The 22,216-nt window shown below is 42.9% G+C and overlaps 1 protein-coding gene across 1 annotated transcript in view; it reads right to left on the minus strand.

The window, feature by feature from the left end:
* CNTNAP2 (contactin associated protein 2) overlaps window positions 1-22,216 on the minus strand; it is a 1,889,175-nt gene that overhangs the window by 790,785 nt on the left and 1,076,174 nt on the right. The window contains exon 9 of the mRNA XM_090049982.1: window positions 11,010-11,159. Coding sequence (XP_089906108.1) covers window positions 11,010-11,159 — 150 coding nt within the window. The remainder of the gene's footprint in view (window positions 1-11,009; window positions 11,160-22,216) is intronic.

Raw genomic sequence — 22,216 nt, forward strand, 5'->3', positions numbered from 1 at the left:
AAACCCATTGTGTGGCGGCCAGCACCCTGTGGGAGCGCAGCAAAACATGTATTCATGAATTCATGAAACCTGTATTTAGAGTTCACTTTATTATTATGATAAGAGACTTGCTTTAACACTGTAGATATATCAATAAAACATTGTCCAACTGATCGCTGTCTCTGTCTTGCTCTCTGTCTTTATAGTGGTCTTTTGTTTTACTTGTGGAGGAACATGGATTTGGGGGTATTTTACAGAATGACTTTTGAATTTTTTTATCAGGGATTTTTCAGTTTTCCAATAGAGAACACCAGAATTCCTGCTACGGAGGCCAGTGGCAGGATCCTGCCTGCTCAGAGCTGGCACCTTGGACCCATCTAGCTGTGGGTGACCTCCTGGACGAATAGGGCCAGGAGAATATGCTTTGACAGTTCAAAGCAGGCCACCACACCAGGAACATCTTCTGGGTGATAGCTGCCCAGATGGCCGGGCAGGGGGCACAAATGGCAGTAGTGCTGCACAAAGGCCAGCCCTGCAACTGCAGTCTACTGGCAGCTGGCCCAGAGGGGCAGATGCCTCTACTGGCTGTGCAGTCCCCATCCAGTCTGGCAGGTGCACAGCAGGTCACAGCCAGGCAGCAGCCCCCACTGCCAGACTGCTGCAGTGGGTGGAGGGTGCAGGGAACTCTCAGGGCTGCTTCAGCAGTGCAGCTGGCACAAGGGGTAGTGTCCCCAGGTACCATTTGGCTGGGCCCCAGAAGCTCTTAAGAGCAAGTAGCCCTGAGCTACTTGACAGGGCAGCTTTTTGTACTGCTGGGGCCAGGACAGGGCAGCTTTTTATATTTTTGGGGACAGCACAGGTGCTGGCCCTGGGCTCTAGCTCCCTCTGGCTGAAGATCTGGGAGGAGCCAGGCAAGGTTATTTTGCCTCAAGTGGCATAATTTGCTCCACAACAAAGTGCATATCCAAGCAAGTCTAGCTGCAGAATGTCCTTGCATACCAGCTTGATTTGAAGCATTAAGCTATATCATTCATCTGGGGGAATTAAATTTGGCAGTAGGGAAGTAATGGCAGTGTTGTCTGGTTCCCAGACAACTGGTGCAATTAAAACTACCACTTCTCCTCCACTGCCAAATTTATCGACATTTTAAAAAAAAGGAAAACTGAGTGCGTTTCTTGATATTTGGAAAGTAAACATAATATGAGGGGCTAATAGCAGGTTACATTCTAATCCAGGAGAGATTTTAACATGTGGATCACCCTGTTGAAAGTAATGGGGTTATATAAATGTTTTATTTCTTGCTGAATTGTGGCTTTGGATACTAAACATCTTCATGTATTATTTTTTCTTCCCTCAGTTAGAAAATGATCATTCAAACTGTTCGTTGACCCTGGTCAGATAATACCTATCACAACTTTTTCTGTGTTAGCAGAGGAATTCTTCTCATTCTCAAGCCATTTCCTTTTTAAATGGAGTAACAGTCAAATCTTGTACAGTAGTTCTTATATTCTTCGCTTGATTTTCTGTAGCACTCTGGCATATGGTACAGTTTGTTTTTAACTGGGAAAAGGCAACAATGTGACTATTGTGCTAAATGGAAAAGGTAATAAATCATGTAGCTATAGAATTTAAGAGATAATAAAGTCCCCTTGGGTAAATCTACACTATCCCATGCCAGCAGAATACTGTGTCCTAGAGTAAACATATTTTTTTGTTTTTTTAAAATCTTGCATTAGTTTTAAAATGTCTGTAACAGAGAAGAATGTGTAAAGAAAATATATGCCATTCTCTAATCTGATGCCGATAGAAAATTGCCTGTATTTCTATTGCAAGTGTTTATAATGGCTCATGGGAGAGACCTGAGAAAAGTAGTAATGCATGTTCAGGAGACACAGAGGCAAATTCTGCTCTGAATCATTTTTGATTTTCATTATGGTAACTCACAGGACAATTTTGTTCTTTTAAAAACATGTTTCAAATCCTACTAGCAATACAGTGCCCATAAGAAATACCCTTATATATGCTCCTGCAAGCAATAGAGCCCTAAAATGGACATTTGCATATGCAATTTTGGATTAATATATACAGAGCATAAGTTGGACAGTGCACCAGAAGCTATACATTTTGCAAAATATAGCCAGTAGTGTCCACAAAGACTTCAGTACCACGTATCAGATAATGGATATCCTGAGTTGTGATTTGTTGATTTTTTTTCCTCCTGTAGAATAAATTATAAAGCTGAGATTTGTCTAATTCAGATACATTACTAGTTTGAAAAATCCCATATATCTGTGCTACTTCAAACACATCGGATATCCTGCCAACATGAAAATAATTTCCAAGCACGATGAAAAGATCTAAGAAGGCTGGCCATGCTTACAATAGATTTCATAGATTTCATAGACATCAGGGCTGGAAGGGACCTCGGGAGATCATTGAGTCCAGCCTGGCATAAGTCCAGATGCTTATATCTAATTCACAGAATGCCAACAAGAAACAGCATGGCAAAATGTACATACAGGCATACCTCGGAGATATTGCGGGTTCGGTTCCAGACCACCGCAATAAAGCGAATATCGCAATAAAGCAAGTCACACAAATTTTTTGGTTTCCCAGTGCATATAAAAGTTATGTTTACACTATACTGTAGTCTATTAAGTGTGCAATAGCATTATGTCTAAAAAAAAATGTACATACCTTAATTAAAAAAATACTTTATTGCTAAAAAATGCTAACCGATGGAAAAATGGTGCCGATAGACTTGCTCGACGCAGGGTTGCCACAAACCTTCAATTTGTAAAAAACGCAATATCTGCGAAGCACAATAAAGCGAAGCGCAATAAAATGAGGTATGTCTGTACTTCACACATACTTGCAGATGCACTTGACATTTTCAAAAAGAAAGAACTCACATATTGATTCATCTAGTGCACTGAACTTAGATGAAGGTTTCTCTGCTTCTCTTTCCCTCCTGCCTCCCCTACTATGCCCTAGGGGAAAATTAGATCAACCCAGCTTTCAGAAACAAATGAGTCTTGCTGAAGAAATAAGATTCCATCTACAGTTCTTTTTGTACATTCATACAGAAGGAAAAGAATTACTGTAGAGCTACAAACCAATGTCCCCATAGGAAACTTGTCATATAGCCCATTCATCTAAAGCTTTGCTTGTCAAAAAATAAGAGAGAAGCAAGTGGACTGAAGGATGCTCACTGCATAGCTTTGTTCTCACGCAGGTATTACTACTAGAACTAAAACTCTCTATGCAAAAGCTAGACCACAAGAGAAAGCAGTGATGATGGTAATGATGTAAAACTGGAATTAATCAAAATTATGTTTCTACTCAAACCTTTCCTCTAGGCACTGGACAATTACTTTGTTTGGTGCAAGCTTAAGGTACTTGATGAAAACATCTCATCTCCCATAGTGCAAACAAGGCTAATGGATTTCACTTCACTTTGCAGCTCATTTTCTTTCCTCTGCCCTCCTCCTTCCAGTTGTTTGCATGAAACAGAACTAATATTATTCACTAAAAGGTTAGCAGAGGCGGGAAATTCAAAACCCCAAGTGCATAACAAGAAAGGGAAAGGCATCATGAAAGGAAAGGAGATGTCTGAGGGTAATAAATAGTTGTCACATAGACACACACACGACCACTGGCACAGCTCTCCTTAACACTTAGATCTGGATAAAAGAATACATTTGTCTGTCCCTTCACATGATCTAAGTATCTGCTGGGAAACTGAGAAATACTAGAGGAAGAGAAAAAAGACAGCATGTACTCTGACAGAAATTTATTCTTCAGCAGAGAAATAAAGAAACCTCTTATGAGTAATGCAATTCATTAAAACCAAAAAATGTTAGCTACATGGGGCTGAAATTACAAAAGATTCCTATTTATAATTCCTCTTTGTCCAAATATTAATCATAATTGTGACGTGTGCTCCTGGTAGCTAAGTTGTCTGTCAGGGACAATAATTTCCATCCAAATTAAGGCCAAGATTGAGAAACCAATATCAGCTTTGCAGAAGGGATATGTTTTTAACTAGCAATGACTGCACCTCAGTGCAACCTCACACGCTATGATATTGCCACAACTACGTTACAATAGAAGCAACTTGGAACCACCCAAATATTAATTGATTCCCCATGTTAATACAATGCCTCCCTTGATATAAAGACAATGTTTTTTAATGCGAAGGCTATTGTAACAAAATGCATATTCTCAGTTGAAAGTGGACTGATTTTTCTTTGCAAATTCACATGAAATAATATGATGTTACTTTTTAGTAATGACATAACTTGATGGCCATTATTGAAAATACAAGGTCATTCTAGTGGGCTTTTCTGCAATAAAGCAATTTACTATTTCAATTACATTGCTGTTGAAATTCCATGATGTGTATCAGCAAAAATGCTGCACTGCAGTCCCGAAACAGGAGTGTCAAAATTTTGCTTAATAAACACAACAGAAAATATAAACATTATGCATTTGCTTGACTGACACCCAGATACTAGATTTTTTTTTTTAAAGATACTTATTTTGAAATCACACTGGGGAAAGCCTGGAACATATTAGTTGTAATATATCTATGTAGCTTTTTCAAGGATAAAGCATATATGAAGACAGGAAAGCATGCATGATCAGAGACTTCTGGAAATGTTATGCAAATTATGGAAACAAATTCTTAATATGGCAAGCTATTTTAGGACTAGTACTACATCATGGTCCCTTCCTCTTCCTATAAGATGACAATAATACAGGAAGATACATTTCTGAAGTTTATGACACATTATCCAAACAAGTAGCAGTTCAGGTAGTTATAGAAATATTACATACACAAGTTCAGCAGAATAATCAGTGACAACATGTTAAATATATTTGGGGAAGATTTAAATTGGGAACTAACATTACAGCAGTGAACATGTCTTAAAAGAAAGATGTTTTGGAGATGACAATTGGAAAAAGAAATACTGATCACTGTTCACTACACATATTTTAAAGTTGGGTGTAAGCAAGTGGCAATAATATAAACAAAGTTAACTTTTGGAATACTACTTTTGTGATATAAATGAGCTTGAAAAATAAATGTTTAAACTCTCAACAAAGCAATACCTATAATTATGGTACTCAATTCTCTAGCAAGGCTTTCAAACAACTCCACTTACCAAATTTGAAATACCAGTGCTGTCAAAAGACAGCAATAATGATTTTGTTAGTCATCTATTAGTTTGTGAATACATTTTCCATCTCCAGAATTTAAAAGAGAACTTTAAATGTATTTTTTCCTGGAGATTTTTCATGGACTGCTATGAAAGGTATAATACATATGAATGTGCACACACATACACACACAAGTGTGCACACCCTTAAATGCCAGAAATTTATATAGCTGTTATTAGAGGTGTACCAATACATCGGTTCAATATCGGATCAGTACTGATATAAAGAAAATAGTCTATATCGGGCCCAATAATTTGGCTGATAAATGCCCATGCTGTGCGCAGCCACCATGCAGCATGGAGTAGAGCAGGCAGCATGAACAGCAGCCTCTAGCTGGTAAGTTGGAAGGGGAACGGCAATGGAAGAGGCATAGTGGGGGCAGATCAATGCCCCCCATGGTGACGAAGGTGGCAGGGGCGGGGAGGAACTGCCCAGGAGGGGCGGGGCAAGGGGCATGGGATGGAGGTGTGGCTCTTTGGGTGGGGGTGACTCCCACCTCTGCTTGCACCCCAGGAGAGCAGGGGGGAGTGTATCCCTGGATCCATGTGATGTGGGGCAGGCTGCAGCTGCAGGGTGGAGCTGGAGCCGGCACTGTGCAGGGCTTTTCTTGTTGGGGGCTATGCTCAGAGTGGGCTCTGGCAGCACTAGAGGAGGCTGTGCCACCCCAAATTTTGCCAAAGCTCTGCTCCCGTTGTTGCTGCCCAGTGCATCTCTGGCTTTTTCTTGGGTGGAGGCAGTGCATTCAGCAGGGGCTGTGCCGGGCAGTGGACGGTGACATGGGGCTAGCAGCAGAGCTGTGGTGAAATCTGGGGTGGCTGCAGCCATCTCCCAGCACTTCTGGAGCCCGCTCTGAGCCCAGCCCCCAGTGAGAAAAGCTCTGTGCAGCACTGGCTCTGGCTCCACCCCACAGATGCTGCCTGCCCCACACCATGCAGATCCGGGGGCACCCCCCTTGCTCTCCCAGGGTGCAAGTAGAGGTGCAAGCCACCCAGCCCCACAAGTCTTGCCTCCGCCCCATGCCTCCCCACCCCAGCTGGGCAGCACCTGCCCCTGCCCCCTCCCTCACCACAGGGAGCATTGACCTGCCCCCCCTCTGCCCCATCCACTACATTGGACTTACCACCTGGAGGCAGCTATATCAGATATCAGATTGATATCAGCTGATATCCCTCTTTAAATATCAGCTATTGGTATCGGCCCCCAAAATCTCTATCGGTGCATCCCTAGTTGTTATAAAGCAAAATCAGCATTGAGATCATTTAGGAACATAGTCATAATTGATTCTTACAGTCCACTGAAAGAAGCCTGTGTAAATCCTTTTTATAGTGGGGAGGTGAGGATGCAGGGAGTCTAATGAATAGGTCAACACTTTTACATTCAAAAGCATCAGACTGAATGTTGATGGGATGAGTGGGAGAGGAAATTATACCTGTCTAGAAGCTACAGTCTGTTTGATTCTCAACAGTTTCTTAGTAAAAACTTCAAAAGATAAAGCACGTTTAAAAGTTTCCAGAAGTTAAATATTTTGTCTTATTTCTACCAACAGCACAGCATGGACTCTTGGTATCTGGATCAGCAGAATTTAACAGGGAAGCTGGGCAAGGTGGCTATTGCCATGGACAAGGAAACAACAGTATCCTTCAGTGCCAGTTCAGTTCTAAGCTTAAATCTCTAATGTTAAACTGCATAATCATTACTATTATGAGGATACAGGTTACCCAGAAGTATAGCATGATTATCCTGAGGTTTAGACTCTATTCTTAATTAAGTGTATATTAGTTTTTATAGGACTATTTAAACACTAATTTCTATATGTATTTTAAACAATTGCACTGATGATATAATGAAATGAGAATAACCTTGGAAGAAACTTCTTCCTTTGCTGGCTTTGGTACTAAAATCATAATCTCAGGAATGTTTCAGTCTCCTGAGTAATGTTATATATACTTACAGTACTGTAACTATGATTAATTCTGCAGCTTATAAATTTTAAAGACCAGCTCAAAACATGGCACATTTCTATAGAAAACCAGCTAAACAAAGTGTATTCATTATTTAATTTACAGATCTCAGTAGAAGTTTTGCTTACTGCATACTCGGTCCACTAAGTACAGTAAACCCCCGATTTACGCGATTCTGACTTATGCATGTCTTGCGTTTATGCAATTTTTTATTAGGTTTCAGACTGGAAAATGCCCCTCGAGATGCACATCATTCACGTATATACATGAACACCTCACAAGATTTGCAGGCGGAATCAAGTGGAGCTGTGCTGCTTTTGTGGTAGCAGCATCTCAAGATGCATAGGTGAGATGCTAGACATGCTGCCTAAAGACGATTCCACCCAGAAAAGGGGGGGAAAAAGCCATGACTGTGGTATGTCTGGGGTATGCAACCTCTCACTATTCTATTATTTCCTATGGGGAAAGTCATCCCGACTTATGCAAATTCAACATACATGAAATTCCCCTGGAATACAATACTTGCGTAAATTAGGGGGTCTACTGTATGTGAAAAATGCAATGGCCAAATATTCACTAAATTTAATCTAAAATAAATGAGATTTTCAGACCTTAAACTAAAGATTTAGGTTGCAGTTTGTTTCTTCTGGATGCCACACAGAATGTCATGGGAGGATGCCATGCTGCTTTGCTTTTGGTTCTTCTGATTACATGGACTTCCCACTCTGTCCACATAGCCCCTTGTTATAGAAGCACTTTAATACATACTTATGTTTATTCTTTTACAGGGTAACACTTCTGACAGTTAAGACCATAGACACCAGGCTTACATTTCATTGATTTGAGGACTTAAATATGTGCTTTAAGTTAAGCACAGGGTTAAATTCTGTCCTGAACAGGTAAGAGCAAGTTATTTCTCAGTTAGGAAAAAGGAAGGCATACAGAAAGTGGAAAATGGGCAGGTCACCAAGGAAGCATACCAGGAAACAGCAAGAACCTGCAGGGACAAAATCAGGAGGTCAAAGATGACGAATGAGCTGCACCTGGCAGAGGAGGCCAAGCACAACAAAAAGGGACTCTATAAGTATGTTGTCTAGAAAAAAGGGTCAGCCTTGTTAACTGTGGGTTCATTGTTAATAAGCCGGAGGAACTCCTAACAGAAGATGCAAAGAAGGCAGATCTACTCAACAGCTACTTTGCCTCATTCTGCACAAAAAAGTAAGTGGAAGCCAGATACCTGGTAAGAATTATTTGGATAAGGAAGAGGGCAAGCTGAGGGAAGAGATAACAAAAGAGATGGACAGAGAGCTTTTGTTAGTTCTGAATGAATTCAAGTTAGCAGGGCCAGATGAACTTCACCCAGGGTAGTGAAGGAACCGGCACAGGAGATCTCAGAGTACTTGGCATCTCCATGAAATCATGGGAGACAGACCACGTAAAAGAGTACTGAAAAAAAAGCCAACACAGCCCACCTCTTTAAAAAACATCAAAAAGGAGGATCTGGGGAACTACAGGCCAGTTAGCCTCACCTCAATACTTGGGACTTTACTGGAGCATATCCTAAAAAAGCCATTTCTAAGCATCTCAAGGAAGAAACGCTGTTCACAAGCAGCCAGCATGGATTTATGAAAAACAAATAGTGTCAAACAAACTCTATCTTCTTTTTTGACACAGTAACTACTTAGGTGGATGATGGAAATGCTGTGGATATAGTGTATTTTGAGTTTAGCAAGGCTTTTGACCACGTTACCTTCTCATAAACAAATTAGAGATACGTGGGCTAGATAAAACTACTATAATATCAACAGATAGCCAGAAGCAGAGGGTAACTATTAATGGGTCCATTTCAGAATTGTAGGAGGTTTTGAGTAGAATCCCACAGGGGTCTGTATTGGGCCTGGTGCTGTCTGAAGTGTTTATTAATAATTTGGATGCTGTCAGAGAAAGCTTTTTGAGCAAGTTTACAAATGACATGGAAGTGGGAAGGATTGTGAACATGTTGGAGCATCTGAGCACAACTCAGAAGGATCTTGACAGGTTGGAAAGTTGGGCTAGAGCTAACAGGATGAAGTCAAATGTGGACAAATGCAATGTGCTACACTTTGGGAGGAATAATCAAAACACAAATATAAAATGGGGGATACCTGGCGGAATGGTAGCACTATGAAGAAGTATCTTTGAGTCTTTGTATATCACAGACTCAGCATGAGTCTGCAGTGTGATGCAGCTTTACAAAAAATGAACACAGTTTTTGGATGCCTTATTAAAAGCATAAGGTGCAGGGAGGTGATAGTGCCTCTCTACTCAGTGCTGGTTAGGCCTCATCTAAAGTACCGTGTGCAGTTGTGGGCTCCACATTTTAAAAAGGACATGGAGAAGTTAGACAAGGTCCAGAGGTTTTTATCAACAGAGATTCTAAAGGGTTTGGAAAGCAAATCATATGAAGAGAGGCTGAAGGAACTAGGCATGCTGAGGCACAGAAAAGGTATACTTAAGAGGGGACGTGATAGCAGTCTTGAAATTTCTGAAGGGCTGCCATAAAGAAGAGGGAAACCACTTTTTCTTTCCTGCTGCAGAGAACAGGACATGGACCAATAAGTTGAAGTTGCAGCAAAGTAAGTTTAGATTAGATATCAGGAAAAAAACTTTTTCACTGTTAGAAACATGAGGCAGTAGAATAGATGGCTTAGGGAAGTTGTGGGCTCTCAGCTTGTAGACCCTCCATCAATGGAGGTGTTCAAGAAGAGGTTGGACAGCCATTTGTCTGGGATGATCTAGGCATAGATATGCCTATGTTCTTCTATAGGTATTTACCATGCTTCTGGACTTTGCTGGTTGCTGGATGGGGCTGGGAGCTACATCCTTTCCCTCCCCCTCCTCCCTCTTTCTGGTACAAGTGTCAGGGTTTTTTTTAACCTTTCTCAAAGGCATTGTGTCTGAATTGCAGCCAAGGCTAGGGATTTTGACTAGAGTGTACCAATGTTCCTGCTTGGACCTAAATCCAGAGGTTTCTGGCTAGAAGGTCTTGTCTTTTCACTCAGGGTCAAGCCAATCACCGTATTTGGAGTCACAAGGGAATTTTCATCCTTAGTCAGATTAGTATGGATTATGGAGGTTTTTACCTTCCTCTGTAGTGGCAAGCATGGCTATCTATCCAGGATTTCTTGAGCATCTATTAACATCATTTCACAGAAGCAGAATGTTGGCTGCCATGTTTCCCCCACTTTACTGGTGGCAGGTGTTAGGTGAGTGTTGTGTCAGGATTGCTGGTAGTTTTATATAGAGTTTATATTATGGATTGTATAGGATGGTTTGGATAGGGATGATCCTGTCTCAGGCAAGGGGTTGGACTAGATGACCTCTGGAGGTTCCTTCTAGCCCTATTTCTCTAGGATCATAGGTCTTAGAAAAGGAAGAGACAGGTCAGTTTCTCTCCCCATTCCACACTAGTTAGTGGAACCGCACAAAAAAACTTTCTAGAAACTGGCCGCCAGGATGTTTCAAATAAAGTGAAACCACCTGTGGGTGAACCTCACTGCAGGTTTCTGCTTACAGACCGCAGCTTTACCAACAGACTTAAATACGGCAACAGGTGCACTTGGGAACTCACTTAGAAAGCCAGAAGATCTCCCTTAAGAGTATCTAGGCATGTAGGGGTATAAAGGTCTTTAACATTATAATAAAGCTGAGTTGAAACTTTCCTTCTTTTTTGACAGTCATGATCCATGTTAATTTGTTTAGAGTGAAGGTTGTTGCTAAAAATAAGTTTTACCCTAGTCTCCATTTTATCCGTGGAAGTTAAGAAAAAGATAACACCAAAGAGAGATACTTGTACTTCATTTTTACCTCCAAAGAAATATTTCTCCCCAGTTTTAACTTGCAGAGGACTGTTGGTTCTAACTGCAGAGGCTTCTTCTCCATCAATGGTGAGCATAGCAAAATTTTCTTTAGCTAAGAACCGGACTTCGTGCCACTGCCCATCATTGAGTCCAGAGCCTAGAAAGAAAAGAGAATAAGGAAAATTTTTCAGTGTGTTACTTTTTTCCCCCATTACATCTGTTCCAAGTGCATCATACAAGTTTTAAACACAGCCTAGTATAACACCAGCCTGATTCAGATTGAACATGAAAATACAATGGTCTACATCAAGGCCATCCAACTTCTAGGGAGCTGGGGGCTTCATGCCCCATGGACCACACCAGTTGGGGATACACCAGTGGAGGTTACCTGAAGCATCCTGCAGTTTCTCCCCAGCAGCACGGTGCACAGGCACTCGGGGTTGCTGACTACCCCAACACTGCGGGCTGCACTGCACCACCCTGTGTGCTAGGTCAGGTAATGGTAACCAGAGGAAAGAGGAGCTCAAAACTCCCAGCTGCCCCTGAAGCCAGACTGACAGGTGTATCAGCAGCCAGGTGGAAGTGAGGGCCACCAGTTGGATAACCCTGGCCTAAATATAAATTATTATGTACTTATCATTACCACCACCAGTATAAATATATGTTTGGAATTGCCAAATTTTTATTTGATTAAAAAGGAAAGTAAAAAATTACTTAAAAGAATACACAGCATCATTCCCAACTCTAAATTTAACTGTCAAAGGAATAGCCTTTTACTTTTTTGCTAGAACCGAATTAAAATTATTTGTTTTCCATTTAATTACATCTGCAAGGCATTAGGTCTATGAATTTAAATTTACAAGTAAAGGAGAAGGAAAACTTGGGGAGGGGAAGGGGGAACAAAACAGTTCACTGAGTAGCCTCATTCAAAAACTAGTTCTGTCAAGAGGAAAAGCTTAGACACAAAGGTTAGAGACATCACAATTCCATTTAAAAAAAAGAAAGAAAGAAAGGAAAAAGAAAAGCATCCACCCCAAATCCTTAAACTAACATAAGCTTACCTTCCTTGCCTGGCAGGAAAGATGTTACATTTACATCACTCCTAACTAGGCTAAAGTCTATCTAAGTGCTGATAAGTACAGATGTTCAGGGAAGTTAAACTGGGCAAAAATGGCTGACAGGATAAAGGATAGTTCACCTGAGGAGAACTAAGCTAGATGAGGAACAGGTTAGCCCTATGTACTGAAAGTCTGCACATGTTCAGAATTTAGCCCCAGGGCTGGAAAAGCTCAGCCACTCACCTAAGCCCCAGGACTGTACTCTTCCTCCTCCCTCCCCAAACCTGATTGGGCTATTTTTAATGACCCAACCCCCCATGGACCTGGATGGACAACCGCCTGCATGGACCTGCCAGTCTCCCCCAATCTCACCTACCCCAACCCTAGTTAGTACCTTGGGTTACTGGTATGGCTCCTGGCACCAGTGAATGTGTGCGCAAGCCACTCCTAAATTATGATCACATGGCTAAACATAAGCTGCATGATCATTGAACAGGCGTGGTGAATGTCTGCACATACCCACAGCTTGTTTCAAGCATCCAGCTGGCTTTTTTTGACATTGGTTTTACATTTTTTAAGTAGGCTTTTTCTTACAGGGCTCCAATCCAAACAATCATAAGAAACATTTTACAGTAAGCTGGTAAGATACCATGTCATACCAAAAGTGTGGTTGGTCTGGCATTTTGTATAGTGGGAAAGTACTGATTTGTTCATGAGTTCTCATTACTGCCAATACTTCATAGCAAGCTACCAAATGAAAACCAGTTCCAAATATTTTATTTTCTACCTTGCTAATGAAACATACTGCATTTAACAAACAACTTTTTCTTCATTCACATCCCATAACCAGTTCTCATAATACCTAGTTGCACAGTATGCTACCATATAACGCAAGTAACCTGTTTCCAAAATATAATGTGATACATCAGAAAAGTCAAATAATTCATAGGAATACATTAAAAAATGTTTTTTTTTCCCATGCACAAAGGATTTTAACAACCTTAATCTTTCATGAAGTAGATGGAATTCATAGCACAAACTAACTCTAGTAATAACTTATTGTTTTAATGAATGCTCTTTTTTGTCACTTCTGTGCACTCATTTTAGCAGCAAGTCCTTGTATATCTATAAACGTGCGGGGTCACAACCTAAGGATGTTATTAAAGCACACTTGTTATTAAGAGCTGTAGCTCAAAAAGGTATGAGAGGATGAGTGACAGCAGAACTGGTGAATTCGAAAGATGATGAGAGCTAAGGGAGACCCTTTGATTTTCCAATACATTGTCTAAAAGAATAGGGCTAATTGCTACCCTTAAACATGCTGATTTAAAGTACTTGCAAAGTACTATTCAACATAAATAGGGGAGGCAGATATGACAATAATACATCACTTGGAAACATTTTGTTAGTTAGTTTTGGTCAGGCACGCCATGTACAGGAAGGATCTGTCAGATTAATTATCGGCATAATATATATTTGCAAAGCATTTTTAAAAACAAAATATGCCATTTAGAGAGCAAAGATCTCTTTCATTTTCTTTTATGCACAGAAAACTAATTTTACTTTAAGAACATTGATAGTTCACCCTGAGTCATGTTGATATTCTATTAAAAAAAAAGTAATATTCTATTAATATAAGATCTCAAGTTTCAAAGGGGAAAAACTGAAGGGGAAAACATTGGCTTTTTTTTTTAAACCAGGCTCTAACTCAAACTGTAAAAAATATTTTTTATAATAAACAAAGTTTTTAGGTATCAGAGAACATTTAAATTTCCTATTCATGATTTTGTAACTTCAGATGGCTTATAATTTAAAAATACATATACGGATATTCATTACTCCCTTGAACTGAATTGTGATGACTAGAGCATAGTGGGCATTCTTCCAGAATGAAACAAGTTAAAACTGCACTGTCACAATCATGGAAAAAGAAAATGGTGATAGGAATTGCATCTTATAAAGTCCACATTTATGATAGTGGATGTAAGCTGAGGTAACTCATCATCACAGAAAAAAAGAACACAATCATACAAATCAGACAAATAGAAAACTGCAATCTTTATTTGCACGTGTTTTGGGGGCATTCAAGAGTAATCTATTTCATCTGATCATTCTATATATTATATTCTACTTTGCTGCCCTTATTTTTTCCTATAAATGACTTCACAAGATTCCTAAATAACTTTGAGAAAGGGGAAAAAAAAGGAGATGCTGCAACTAGCATACACCACTTGCTCAATGTTAGGGAACACTCATTTCAAATGCAAATTAACAATGTAATGACCTGTAGCCCATCAAATTTTGAATTTATTTTAAAAGGGTATTACTTTGAAACTAAAACTCTGGAGATAGGCACATTGATTGAACAAAAATAAACGGATGTTTCTGTTATTATAGACGCAGAGAAAGGATTGTTTAATGAATAACAAGAAAAAAATCAAAATAAAGTAAGCGTTTAAATATGTTGGGAAACTGAGAAAGGGGACATCTGCTGGAAGTACTCTTCAAAACAGAATTACAGTTCCTAAAACCTCAATTTTCCTTATAATTAGTTTTGATAGATCAGACTGAATGCTAATGTACTGATCCAAGTGATGGCAATTCATGACTAGTATTCTAAAATTTTCAACTGGTGAAAATGGATGAAACTTTTTAAAAGATAGTAGTTTTGTACCCATTAACTCAAGAAGAGACCTTGGCTTTGACCTTGATACATTACTGACATTTATTGTTCAGTTAAGAACATATATATTTAAAATAAAATGAAAAAAATGGCTACCAATGCCCTCTTACTCTATCATATAGCAAACCAGAATATAATCAATTCCAGACTGTTTTGTTTTTTCAATTCCTTCCTTAATGTTTTATTACCCAAAGTTTATTGTCTTTTTTGGTCATCACTGCACGTTAAGTTGATGTTCTAAGAGAATTATGTACAATGAAAAGCAGCTCTGGTCTCAAAAAGAATGTAAAAAGGTACAGGGAAGGCCTACGAAGATGATCAGGGTAAAGAGACTAAAAAGGCTAGGACTCCTATTTTAGAAAGGAGAAGGCTGAGGGGGATATATGAGTTTTGGAATACTAGGACTAGGGAACATCAACTGAAATTAGCAGGAGAGAGGTTTAATAAGGAAGAGAAAGTACTTTTTATGCAATGCATAGTTAACTTGAGGAACTCGTTGCCTCCACTATAGATGAAGATAGCATAGCCTGGTTTATAAAAGAGATTATACAAATGCATGTAGGCTAGGCCCATTAATACCTACTAAACAGAACTGTAAGAAATATATCTTTTGATATCCCTAAATCAATTATGGCAAATCAATTATGTCAATGATGTCAGGGGGTACAGCAGGGATGGATCGCTCAAGATATGCCCTGTTCATATGCTCGCCTTCTAAAGCAGGAGTGGCCAACCTCCAGCACATGTGCCACAAGGGCCCTTCGAGTACCCAAAGTTTGCAATCCCTGTGTGTGGCATGCAACAGACTGGGAAGGAAGCAGGGAAAACAGCAACCAATAGAGCAGGAACCACAACAAAGGGCAACAGAGCAGGGAGGGGAAGGGGATCAGTGGCACTCAGGGGATATGTGAAACTTACCTTGTTGCAAGCCTTACAAAAAAGGTTGGCTTAATTGCTCTAAAGCAGGCGTGCTCGACCCTTGGCCCACAAGCCAAAAGTGACCTGAAAAGCCATCACATCTGATCCTTGGGACTCCACGCACATCAGGACGTTTGCCAGTAATGGCCATTAATATAGCCACCCTCACATCTGCCAAATTCCCAAACCCCAAGCAGTAGTTGTGCCCACTTCCCTCCAATGGAACTGGGCTATACCCACTTCTCCTTCCACTGCGTGACCCCTCCCCACTGCAGGGCTGGGTTGAGGCCAGGCCATGCCCTGGCCCCCTCACCAAAGCAGGATGGGGACAAGCATGCCTCCTCCCTCCCACAGGGTCAGGTTGGGGATGGGTCAAGCCCCCTTCCCTGCAGGACCAGGTCAGGGTTGGATTAAACCCTCTTTCCTATTGAACCGGGTTGGAGCTGGGCTGCCCCTTAAAATGACTCTGTGTGGCCGGATGGGGCTCACTGCACCTATCCCAAGATCCAGATCAGGACCATCAGCCAGATACAGCCTGCAGGTAGACTGGGCATTGCCCATCCAGTACACCAAGCAAAAAATGTTGAGCACCACTGCTGTAAAGTATTTAGGATTGCCATGCTCAGACACAGGATATTGGGCTAGATGGATCATTGGTCTGATTCACTATGGCACTCCTTATGCTCTTAGACTAATGCAGTGATTCTCAGCCAGGGTGCTGTGGCACTGTAGGATGCTACAAAATCCTTTTATGACTGCTGTGCGCTGACTTGTCCTATTAGCTGTTAGGTGTGCAAAAAACTACACATGAGTCATAGGGCTGTGTGAAGCTTCAGTTTGCAATTCCATTTGGAGAAGATTCAGCCCAATAAGGAGGTCAAATCTCCAAATCTGAATCAAATCGCTAGAGGCTGGCCTGGCACACACTGCAGGCAAGAAAGCCGGTCAGTGAAAATGGAAATGGAGGCATCATGGGGTGAGGGACTGGCTGGGGTGGGGGAAAAGGGGGATGTAGCAGCACAGGTAAAAGTGCAGAGATACCTAGGGAGTCAGATGTTCAGTAGGTTGCAGTGTGTCACAATTCCACTGTCTAATCTATACTGAGTCCATGAGTTTCTGTACCTAGGAGGCTGATGAAGTGAAGTTCATAGGCTCGGCTGTGAAAAGTGGTTTGTAATTTGTTCCTTCTCAGGATCAGGCCTGAGAGACTGGAGGCAGTGTGTTTTTTTGGTGAGGAATACTTCACAGGTATTTGGGTATTGCTGTCCTTGATAGATTCTGGTGTACAGTTTGTGGGGGTACTGGTTGCCAGGTTTTGTGTTTTGGGCTGTTGGAAGTTGGCTTCTGTTTTGGTGATGAGGTTAGGTTCTTGTTTGAATGTACCAACCACTTTTCAGAGCCAGGCCTATGAATTTCACTTTATCAACCGCCTAGGTATAGAAACTCATAAACTCAACATAGATTAGACAGTGGAACTGTGACACACTGCAACCTGCCAGACATCCGGTGTTGAGCCAGCTAAGTTATTTTGACCTGACATCATTTACAGTGGTGGACTAGACTGAGGCTGTGGGGGAGGAGAAGGCCTCACTGGGGCACATTGCCATGTTGTGCAGAGGCCCCAGTACCAAGAAGGGTGCACCTAAACACACACACAGTGTCACCCACGCATGTCATGAGTTTTGCCTGTTAGCAGCCAGAGGTGCAGGACCCCAGAACCCAGACTCCCCCTGCACCTCTCTCCTTGACAGCTGGCAGGCTTTGTGGCTGCAACAGGGCCTAACAGCCAGGCATGCAGTAGTTTCCACCCTGCCAACCATGCCCCAAGACAGACACAGTCGCACAAGCACCCATGTCACAAGTTTTGCCTGCTAGCACTTAGAGGTACAGGGCCCCAGAACCCAACCCCCACTTCTCTGCACCTTGATAGCTGGCAGGCTTTGTGGCCACAGCAGGGCCCAGCAGGCCTGCAGTTTTCACCGCTGCGCCTTAACACACATGCAGTGTCACCCATCACGAGTTTTGCTTGTCAGCAGTTTGAGGTACAGTTTCTCAGAAACCTCTGCACCTATGTCCTTGAAACTTGACAGGCTTTGTAGCCTGGTCAGGGGCTACCGTCCCTGCAGTTTTCACCCCACTGTGGCTTAACACACACACGTGACGTAAGTTTTGCTTTCAGAATTTTGATGTGCAGTTTCCCAGAAACCCCATCACCTATCACCTTGAAACAAGGTAGACTTCATGCTCTCAGCAGGGGCTATCATCTCTGCAAGTTTCATCTGAATCGACCAAAAAACAACAAAGTCATAGATATTTCATTGATTCCCCTATGGCTGAATATCCAGATAGGCTTGGAATCTTCCAAAGCTATCTGACAAATCGAATCAGAAAAATGATTCAGATCTCTGAATTGAATCTCTGGCATCCAAATCAGCCAAATACAAACTGAATAGTTCCCTATTCACACAGGCCTAATTCCAAGTATTATCAGCACAGAACATACTTTTGCTAATTCTGTTCTTTACCATCCTTAGAGACATCCATAGACTTTTCAGAAACAAAAGAACAAAATAAAACATATTTTGAAGTGCTTCATCCCTAATTTTTCCTAAAATGAAAAAATAAAAAGAGCCCAGAGGCAGCATCATAGCAATCTTTAAGTTTTTTATCTGAAATTTCTATTGTCTTAGTCACCTGTCAAATATGACTTGTATTGCATTATTATCCTTCTGTCCACTTAGTACTTCATTCTGCATATAAGATAGTGAACTATTCAAGGCTAATCTCCATGGTTTGTTTGATCAACCTTAAAAGTATTAAACACTGAGAATGCTTTTACTGGGGAGATAGCTTTTATATGTTTTATGCCCTTCCAACTCTCTACAGTCGCAACAGATCTATTTCTAATTCAGAGCATTGGTGAGAGCAGTGTCAGCAGAGTTATATCTTCAGATGTCTCTATACAGAGGGTGAAGAGACCTTATTTTATTCATGTGCATGGAAAAAAAATGTTACAAATAGATAAGTATTATGAAATAAGAGGTGAAGGCTATATTCTGCTAACTTCTCTATTCTAACTGCTCTATTTTAGTAGCAGTTCTATTTCTGAACTGCTACTAAAATGCAAGGTATACTTACACTTCCCAATCTTTTCAAAGTACAATGAAGAGATATCCGAGTATGCTAAGTCAAGATGTGTGTACTCCCCACCTGTGTCTCTAAGCTGTTCACGCAGACCTTCTACATGCAGCTAACAATTTCAGTAGGCTAATAATGTCCTAACAGTCCTTTCTGGTTCACAGTCTCTCTTGGTGTATACTGCTAATCCAGTTATTTGATGCAACATATCTCACATTCCCCTGATAGGATGCATCAAAATATCTCTTATGCGGGTTGTGGGTTGAGAAGGGGAGACTGAAGCATACGCTATTTACTGGGTCTTAATTCAGGGGCCTGAAGAGTCATGAGGATAGCTCGAAACTCAGTCCAGTTCCTTGGACCACATCATACCTAGGACTTTTGTTATATGTTTTCTATCTCCGTCCAATACCATAGTCTGCCTGCAGGCTCTGGTCCGTAATACAGCTACTGCCTGGCAAACTCCTTTACTCTTGCTGAAAGCTGTCTAACACCTCTCTGCAAGCTTGGGAACTCTTGTCCTTATGGAACTCCATGCTGATGTGACTACTTTGTGTTTACTAACCCATCATCTTCATTTAGAATAAACTCAGCATTATGCAGTGTAGAGACATCCACAGATTATCCGTACTTTTTCTAGAAAGTCTCAGAGATGGCCCCAATGCAAAACTGATAGAAAGGCAAAACCAAAAATGATATACTTTCTGATGAAAAACCCAAATTATTTCTTCTGGTTTATGTTCAGGATAAAAATAGCTCAGAAAGACATCTAGAGAGGTTATTTATTTTACTAGGTAGAGTACTTTAAATTATTTTGCCTCTAATTCATGTCAATGCGATGAATGGTCACATAAGCAACATACTCCTCTTGACATGGAGAAAGTGACCAATGATGCAATGTGCTGAAAATGCACAATCAGAGAAATATGACTGGAAGGAACCTCCAAAGGTAATCTAGTCCAAACCCTGGCCTGAGGCAGGATCATCCCTACCTAAACCATCGTATACAAAACTATTGTCTAACCTCTTAGCAAAACTATAGACAACCCTGTCACATTTCTAATATAATAAAAGCCTTACCACTCCTGTCTGTCTGTCCATAACACTCCAGGCCAACTGTGCATGTGCAGGCTGGAGCCTTATGACAGACAGAGAGACAGAAAGGCAGAGGTGAAAGCAGAGGTGGTTGGGGCCAGGCTGTGCTCCCCACTGCAGGGTGGGAGGGAGGGGACGAGTCATGTGGGAGGTGTGGCTCGCTGTCACGGGAAGCATGGCTTGTGACCACAGGGGGGTATGACTTATGTTTGTGCAGGGAGCTGTGGACTGAGGCCACGCAGGGGCAGGTGGCACACAGCCACAGGCAGCACTGCAGGGATTGAGTGGGGGAGGCACCCGCTGACTGCAGGAAATGGCCGCGGTGCAGGGCATGCCCCCCTGCCCACTCCCCATGCAGCATCATGAGGCTGCGCATCACATCCTCCCATGCTCCTTGCTCCCCCCCTGCATGGGGAGTGCCTGCTGGCTGTGGCCACGAGGGGGGTGTGGCATGTGGCTGCAGTGTGTCACAGGGGCAGTGGGGCATTGGCAGCACCTGCTGGCTACAGCCCATAGCCGCAACCAGCGTGCCATGCCCCCGTGCATGACATGCACTCTGAGTGCCTTGCCCCCCACACTGGGAGGACCTGCCACCTGGAAACAGTGGGGCACATAGAGGAGACATGGCACGTGGCAACAGGGTGCTCCATGGGGAGGGGGTGTGCAGAGTGGTGGCAGCACCTGCCACCTGTAGCACATGGCTGCGGGCCAGGGTGCATCCTCCATGCCTGCTCCCCTCATGGCACCCTGTGGGCATGTGCCATACCACTTACATGGGGAGTGCCCTCTGGCTGTGGGACAGAAGGGGCATAGTGTGTGTGGGGGGGCTTCCTGGCCAAAGGCAGCCCCCGAGGGGCATAGGTCATGGGCAGTGCCCACTAGCTGCAGCACACAGCTGTGGGGTGGGGAACACCTCTCACACCTGCTTCCTGTGTGGCACACTGCAGCTGTTTGCTGTGCCCCTCCCCACATCCATGGGGTACTTCTCACCCCTGCATGCTCCATCCCCCTGCACACACCCTTACCTGCACTACCCACCACCCCTTCACGCACTACACCCCTCAGACACATTCTGCCACAGTTGGCCCAGGGCTATGCTGCAAGCCATGCGGCCACAGCTGGTTGGAGTTCACCTGCCTTGGCTGGTCCTTGCACCATTCATCCCCTCTGCTGCACATCTGTACGCCATGTCCCCCCATGTGCCCTGTTCCAAAATGCAGGGCCAAGCCCCATGCTGCATGGCCAAAGCCAGCAAACACTCTCCATGCTGTGGCTATTCCCCATGTTATGCCTCATGGCCACACACTCCCCCCCATGTGCCATGCATCCAGCGTGCTCTGCATCACACCCCATGGCTGGTCCCCATGCCACATAGCAGGCTCCTCATTCGATGCCCCATGGCCACTTGACACCCCTCCCACACAGCATCATGGCACACCTCCCTGCACACCCTATGCTACACCCTGGGGCTGCTCCCTACATCACACCCCTACAGCTAACAGATGTTCCCCACTGCCATGGCCATTCCCCTGCTCCACACTCTGTGGCACTTGCCACCACTCCTGCCCAGCCATATGCCATACCCCTCCACATGCCCTGTGCCACACCCCAGGGCTGCTCACTATCCCACCCCCGCACACACAGCAGTGGGGAGCGGGGGTGGAGTGAGGCTGGACCCAGAGTGGCAGGGGGAGTAGGGCATGACCCAGAGCAGTAGCAGGAGAAGGGGGAGCAGGGCTGGACCTGGAGCAGCAGCAGGACGGTGGGGGAGCAGAGCAAGACCCAGGGTGGCATAGGGTGGGCAGCAGGGCAGGACCCAGAGCAGTGAGGAGAGGGCACAGAACCAGATAATGGTGTCTGTCCCCGGGTCCCTTTCCCGCCCCCCCCATGCATGACTGGCATTTTGCTAGAACAAGACTTAACACTCTAACTTGCCACCAGTAATGCAGGGGACTATGGCAGCCTAAGCCCTGCTGTTGTAAAGATTGTTAATGTATGTCCCAGGAAGAGGACCACACTCCTTTCCTGCCCAACCCCATCACTACAGAGGAGGGTAAAAACCCTCATAGTCCATACCTATCTGACCACGGACAAAAATTCTGTCTTTACCACAAATATGGTGATTGGTTTGATCCTGAGCAGAAAGAAAAGACCTCCTAGCCCAAAACCTCTGGATTTAAGTCTCAGCAACAGCACTGGCACACTCTAGTCAAAAACTGCAGCTAAGACCTGATGCCTCTGAGGAATACCAAAAAACCCCTGTCACTTGTAGGAGAAGGAAGGTGGGAAAAAAGTTGCTCCCAGCCCCGTACAGCAACTATC

Source organism: Crocodylus siamensis, chromosome 5 (assembly GCF_052110815.1).
Source record: "Crocodylus siamensis isolate JL-2025a chromosome 5, ASM5211081v1, whole genome shotgun sequence".
Taxonomy (NCBI): domain Eukaryota; kingdom Metazoa; phylum Chordata; order Crocodylia; family Crocodylidae; genus Crocodylus; species Crocodylus siamensis.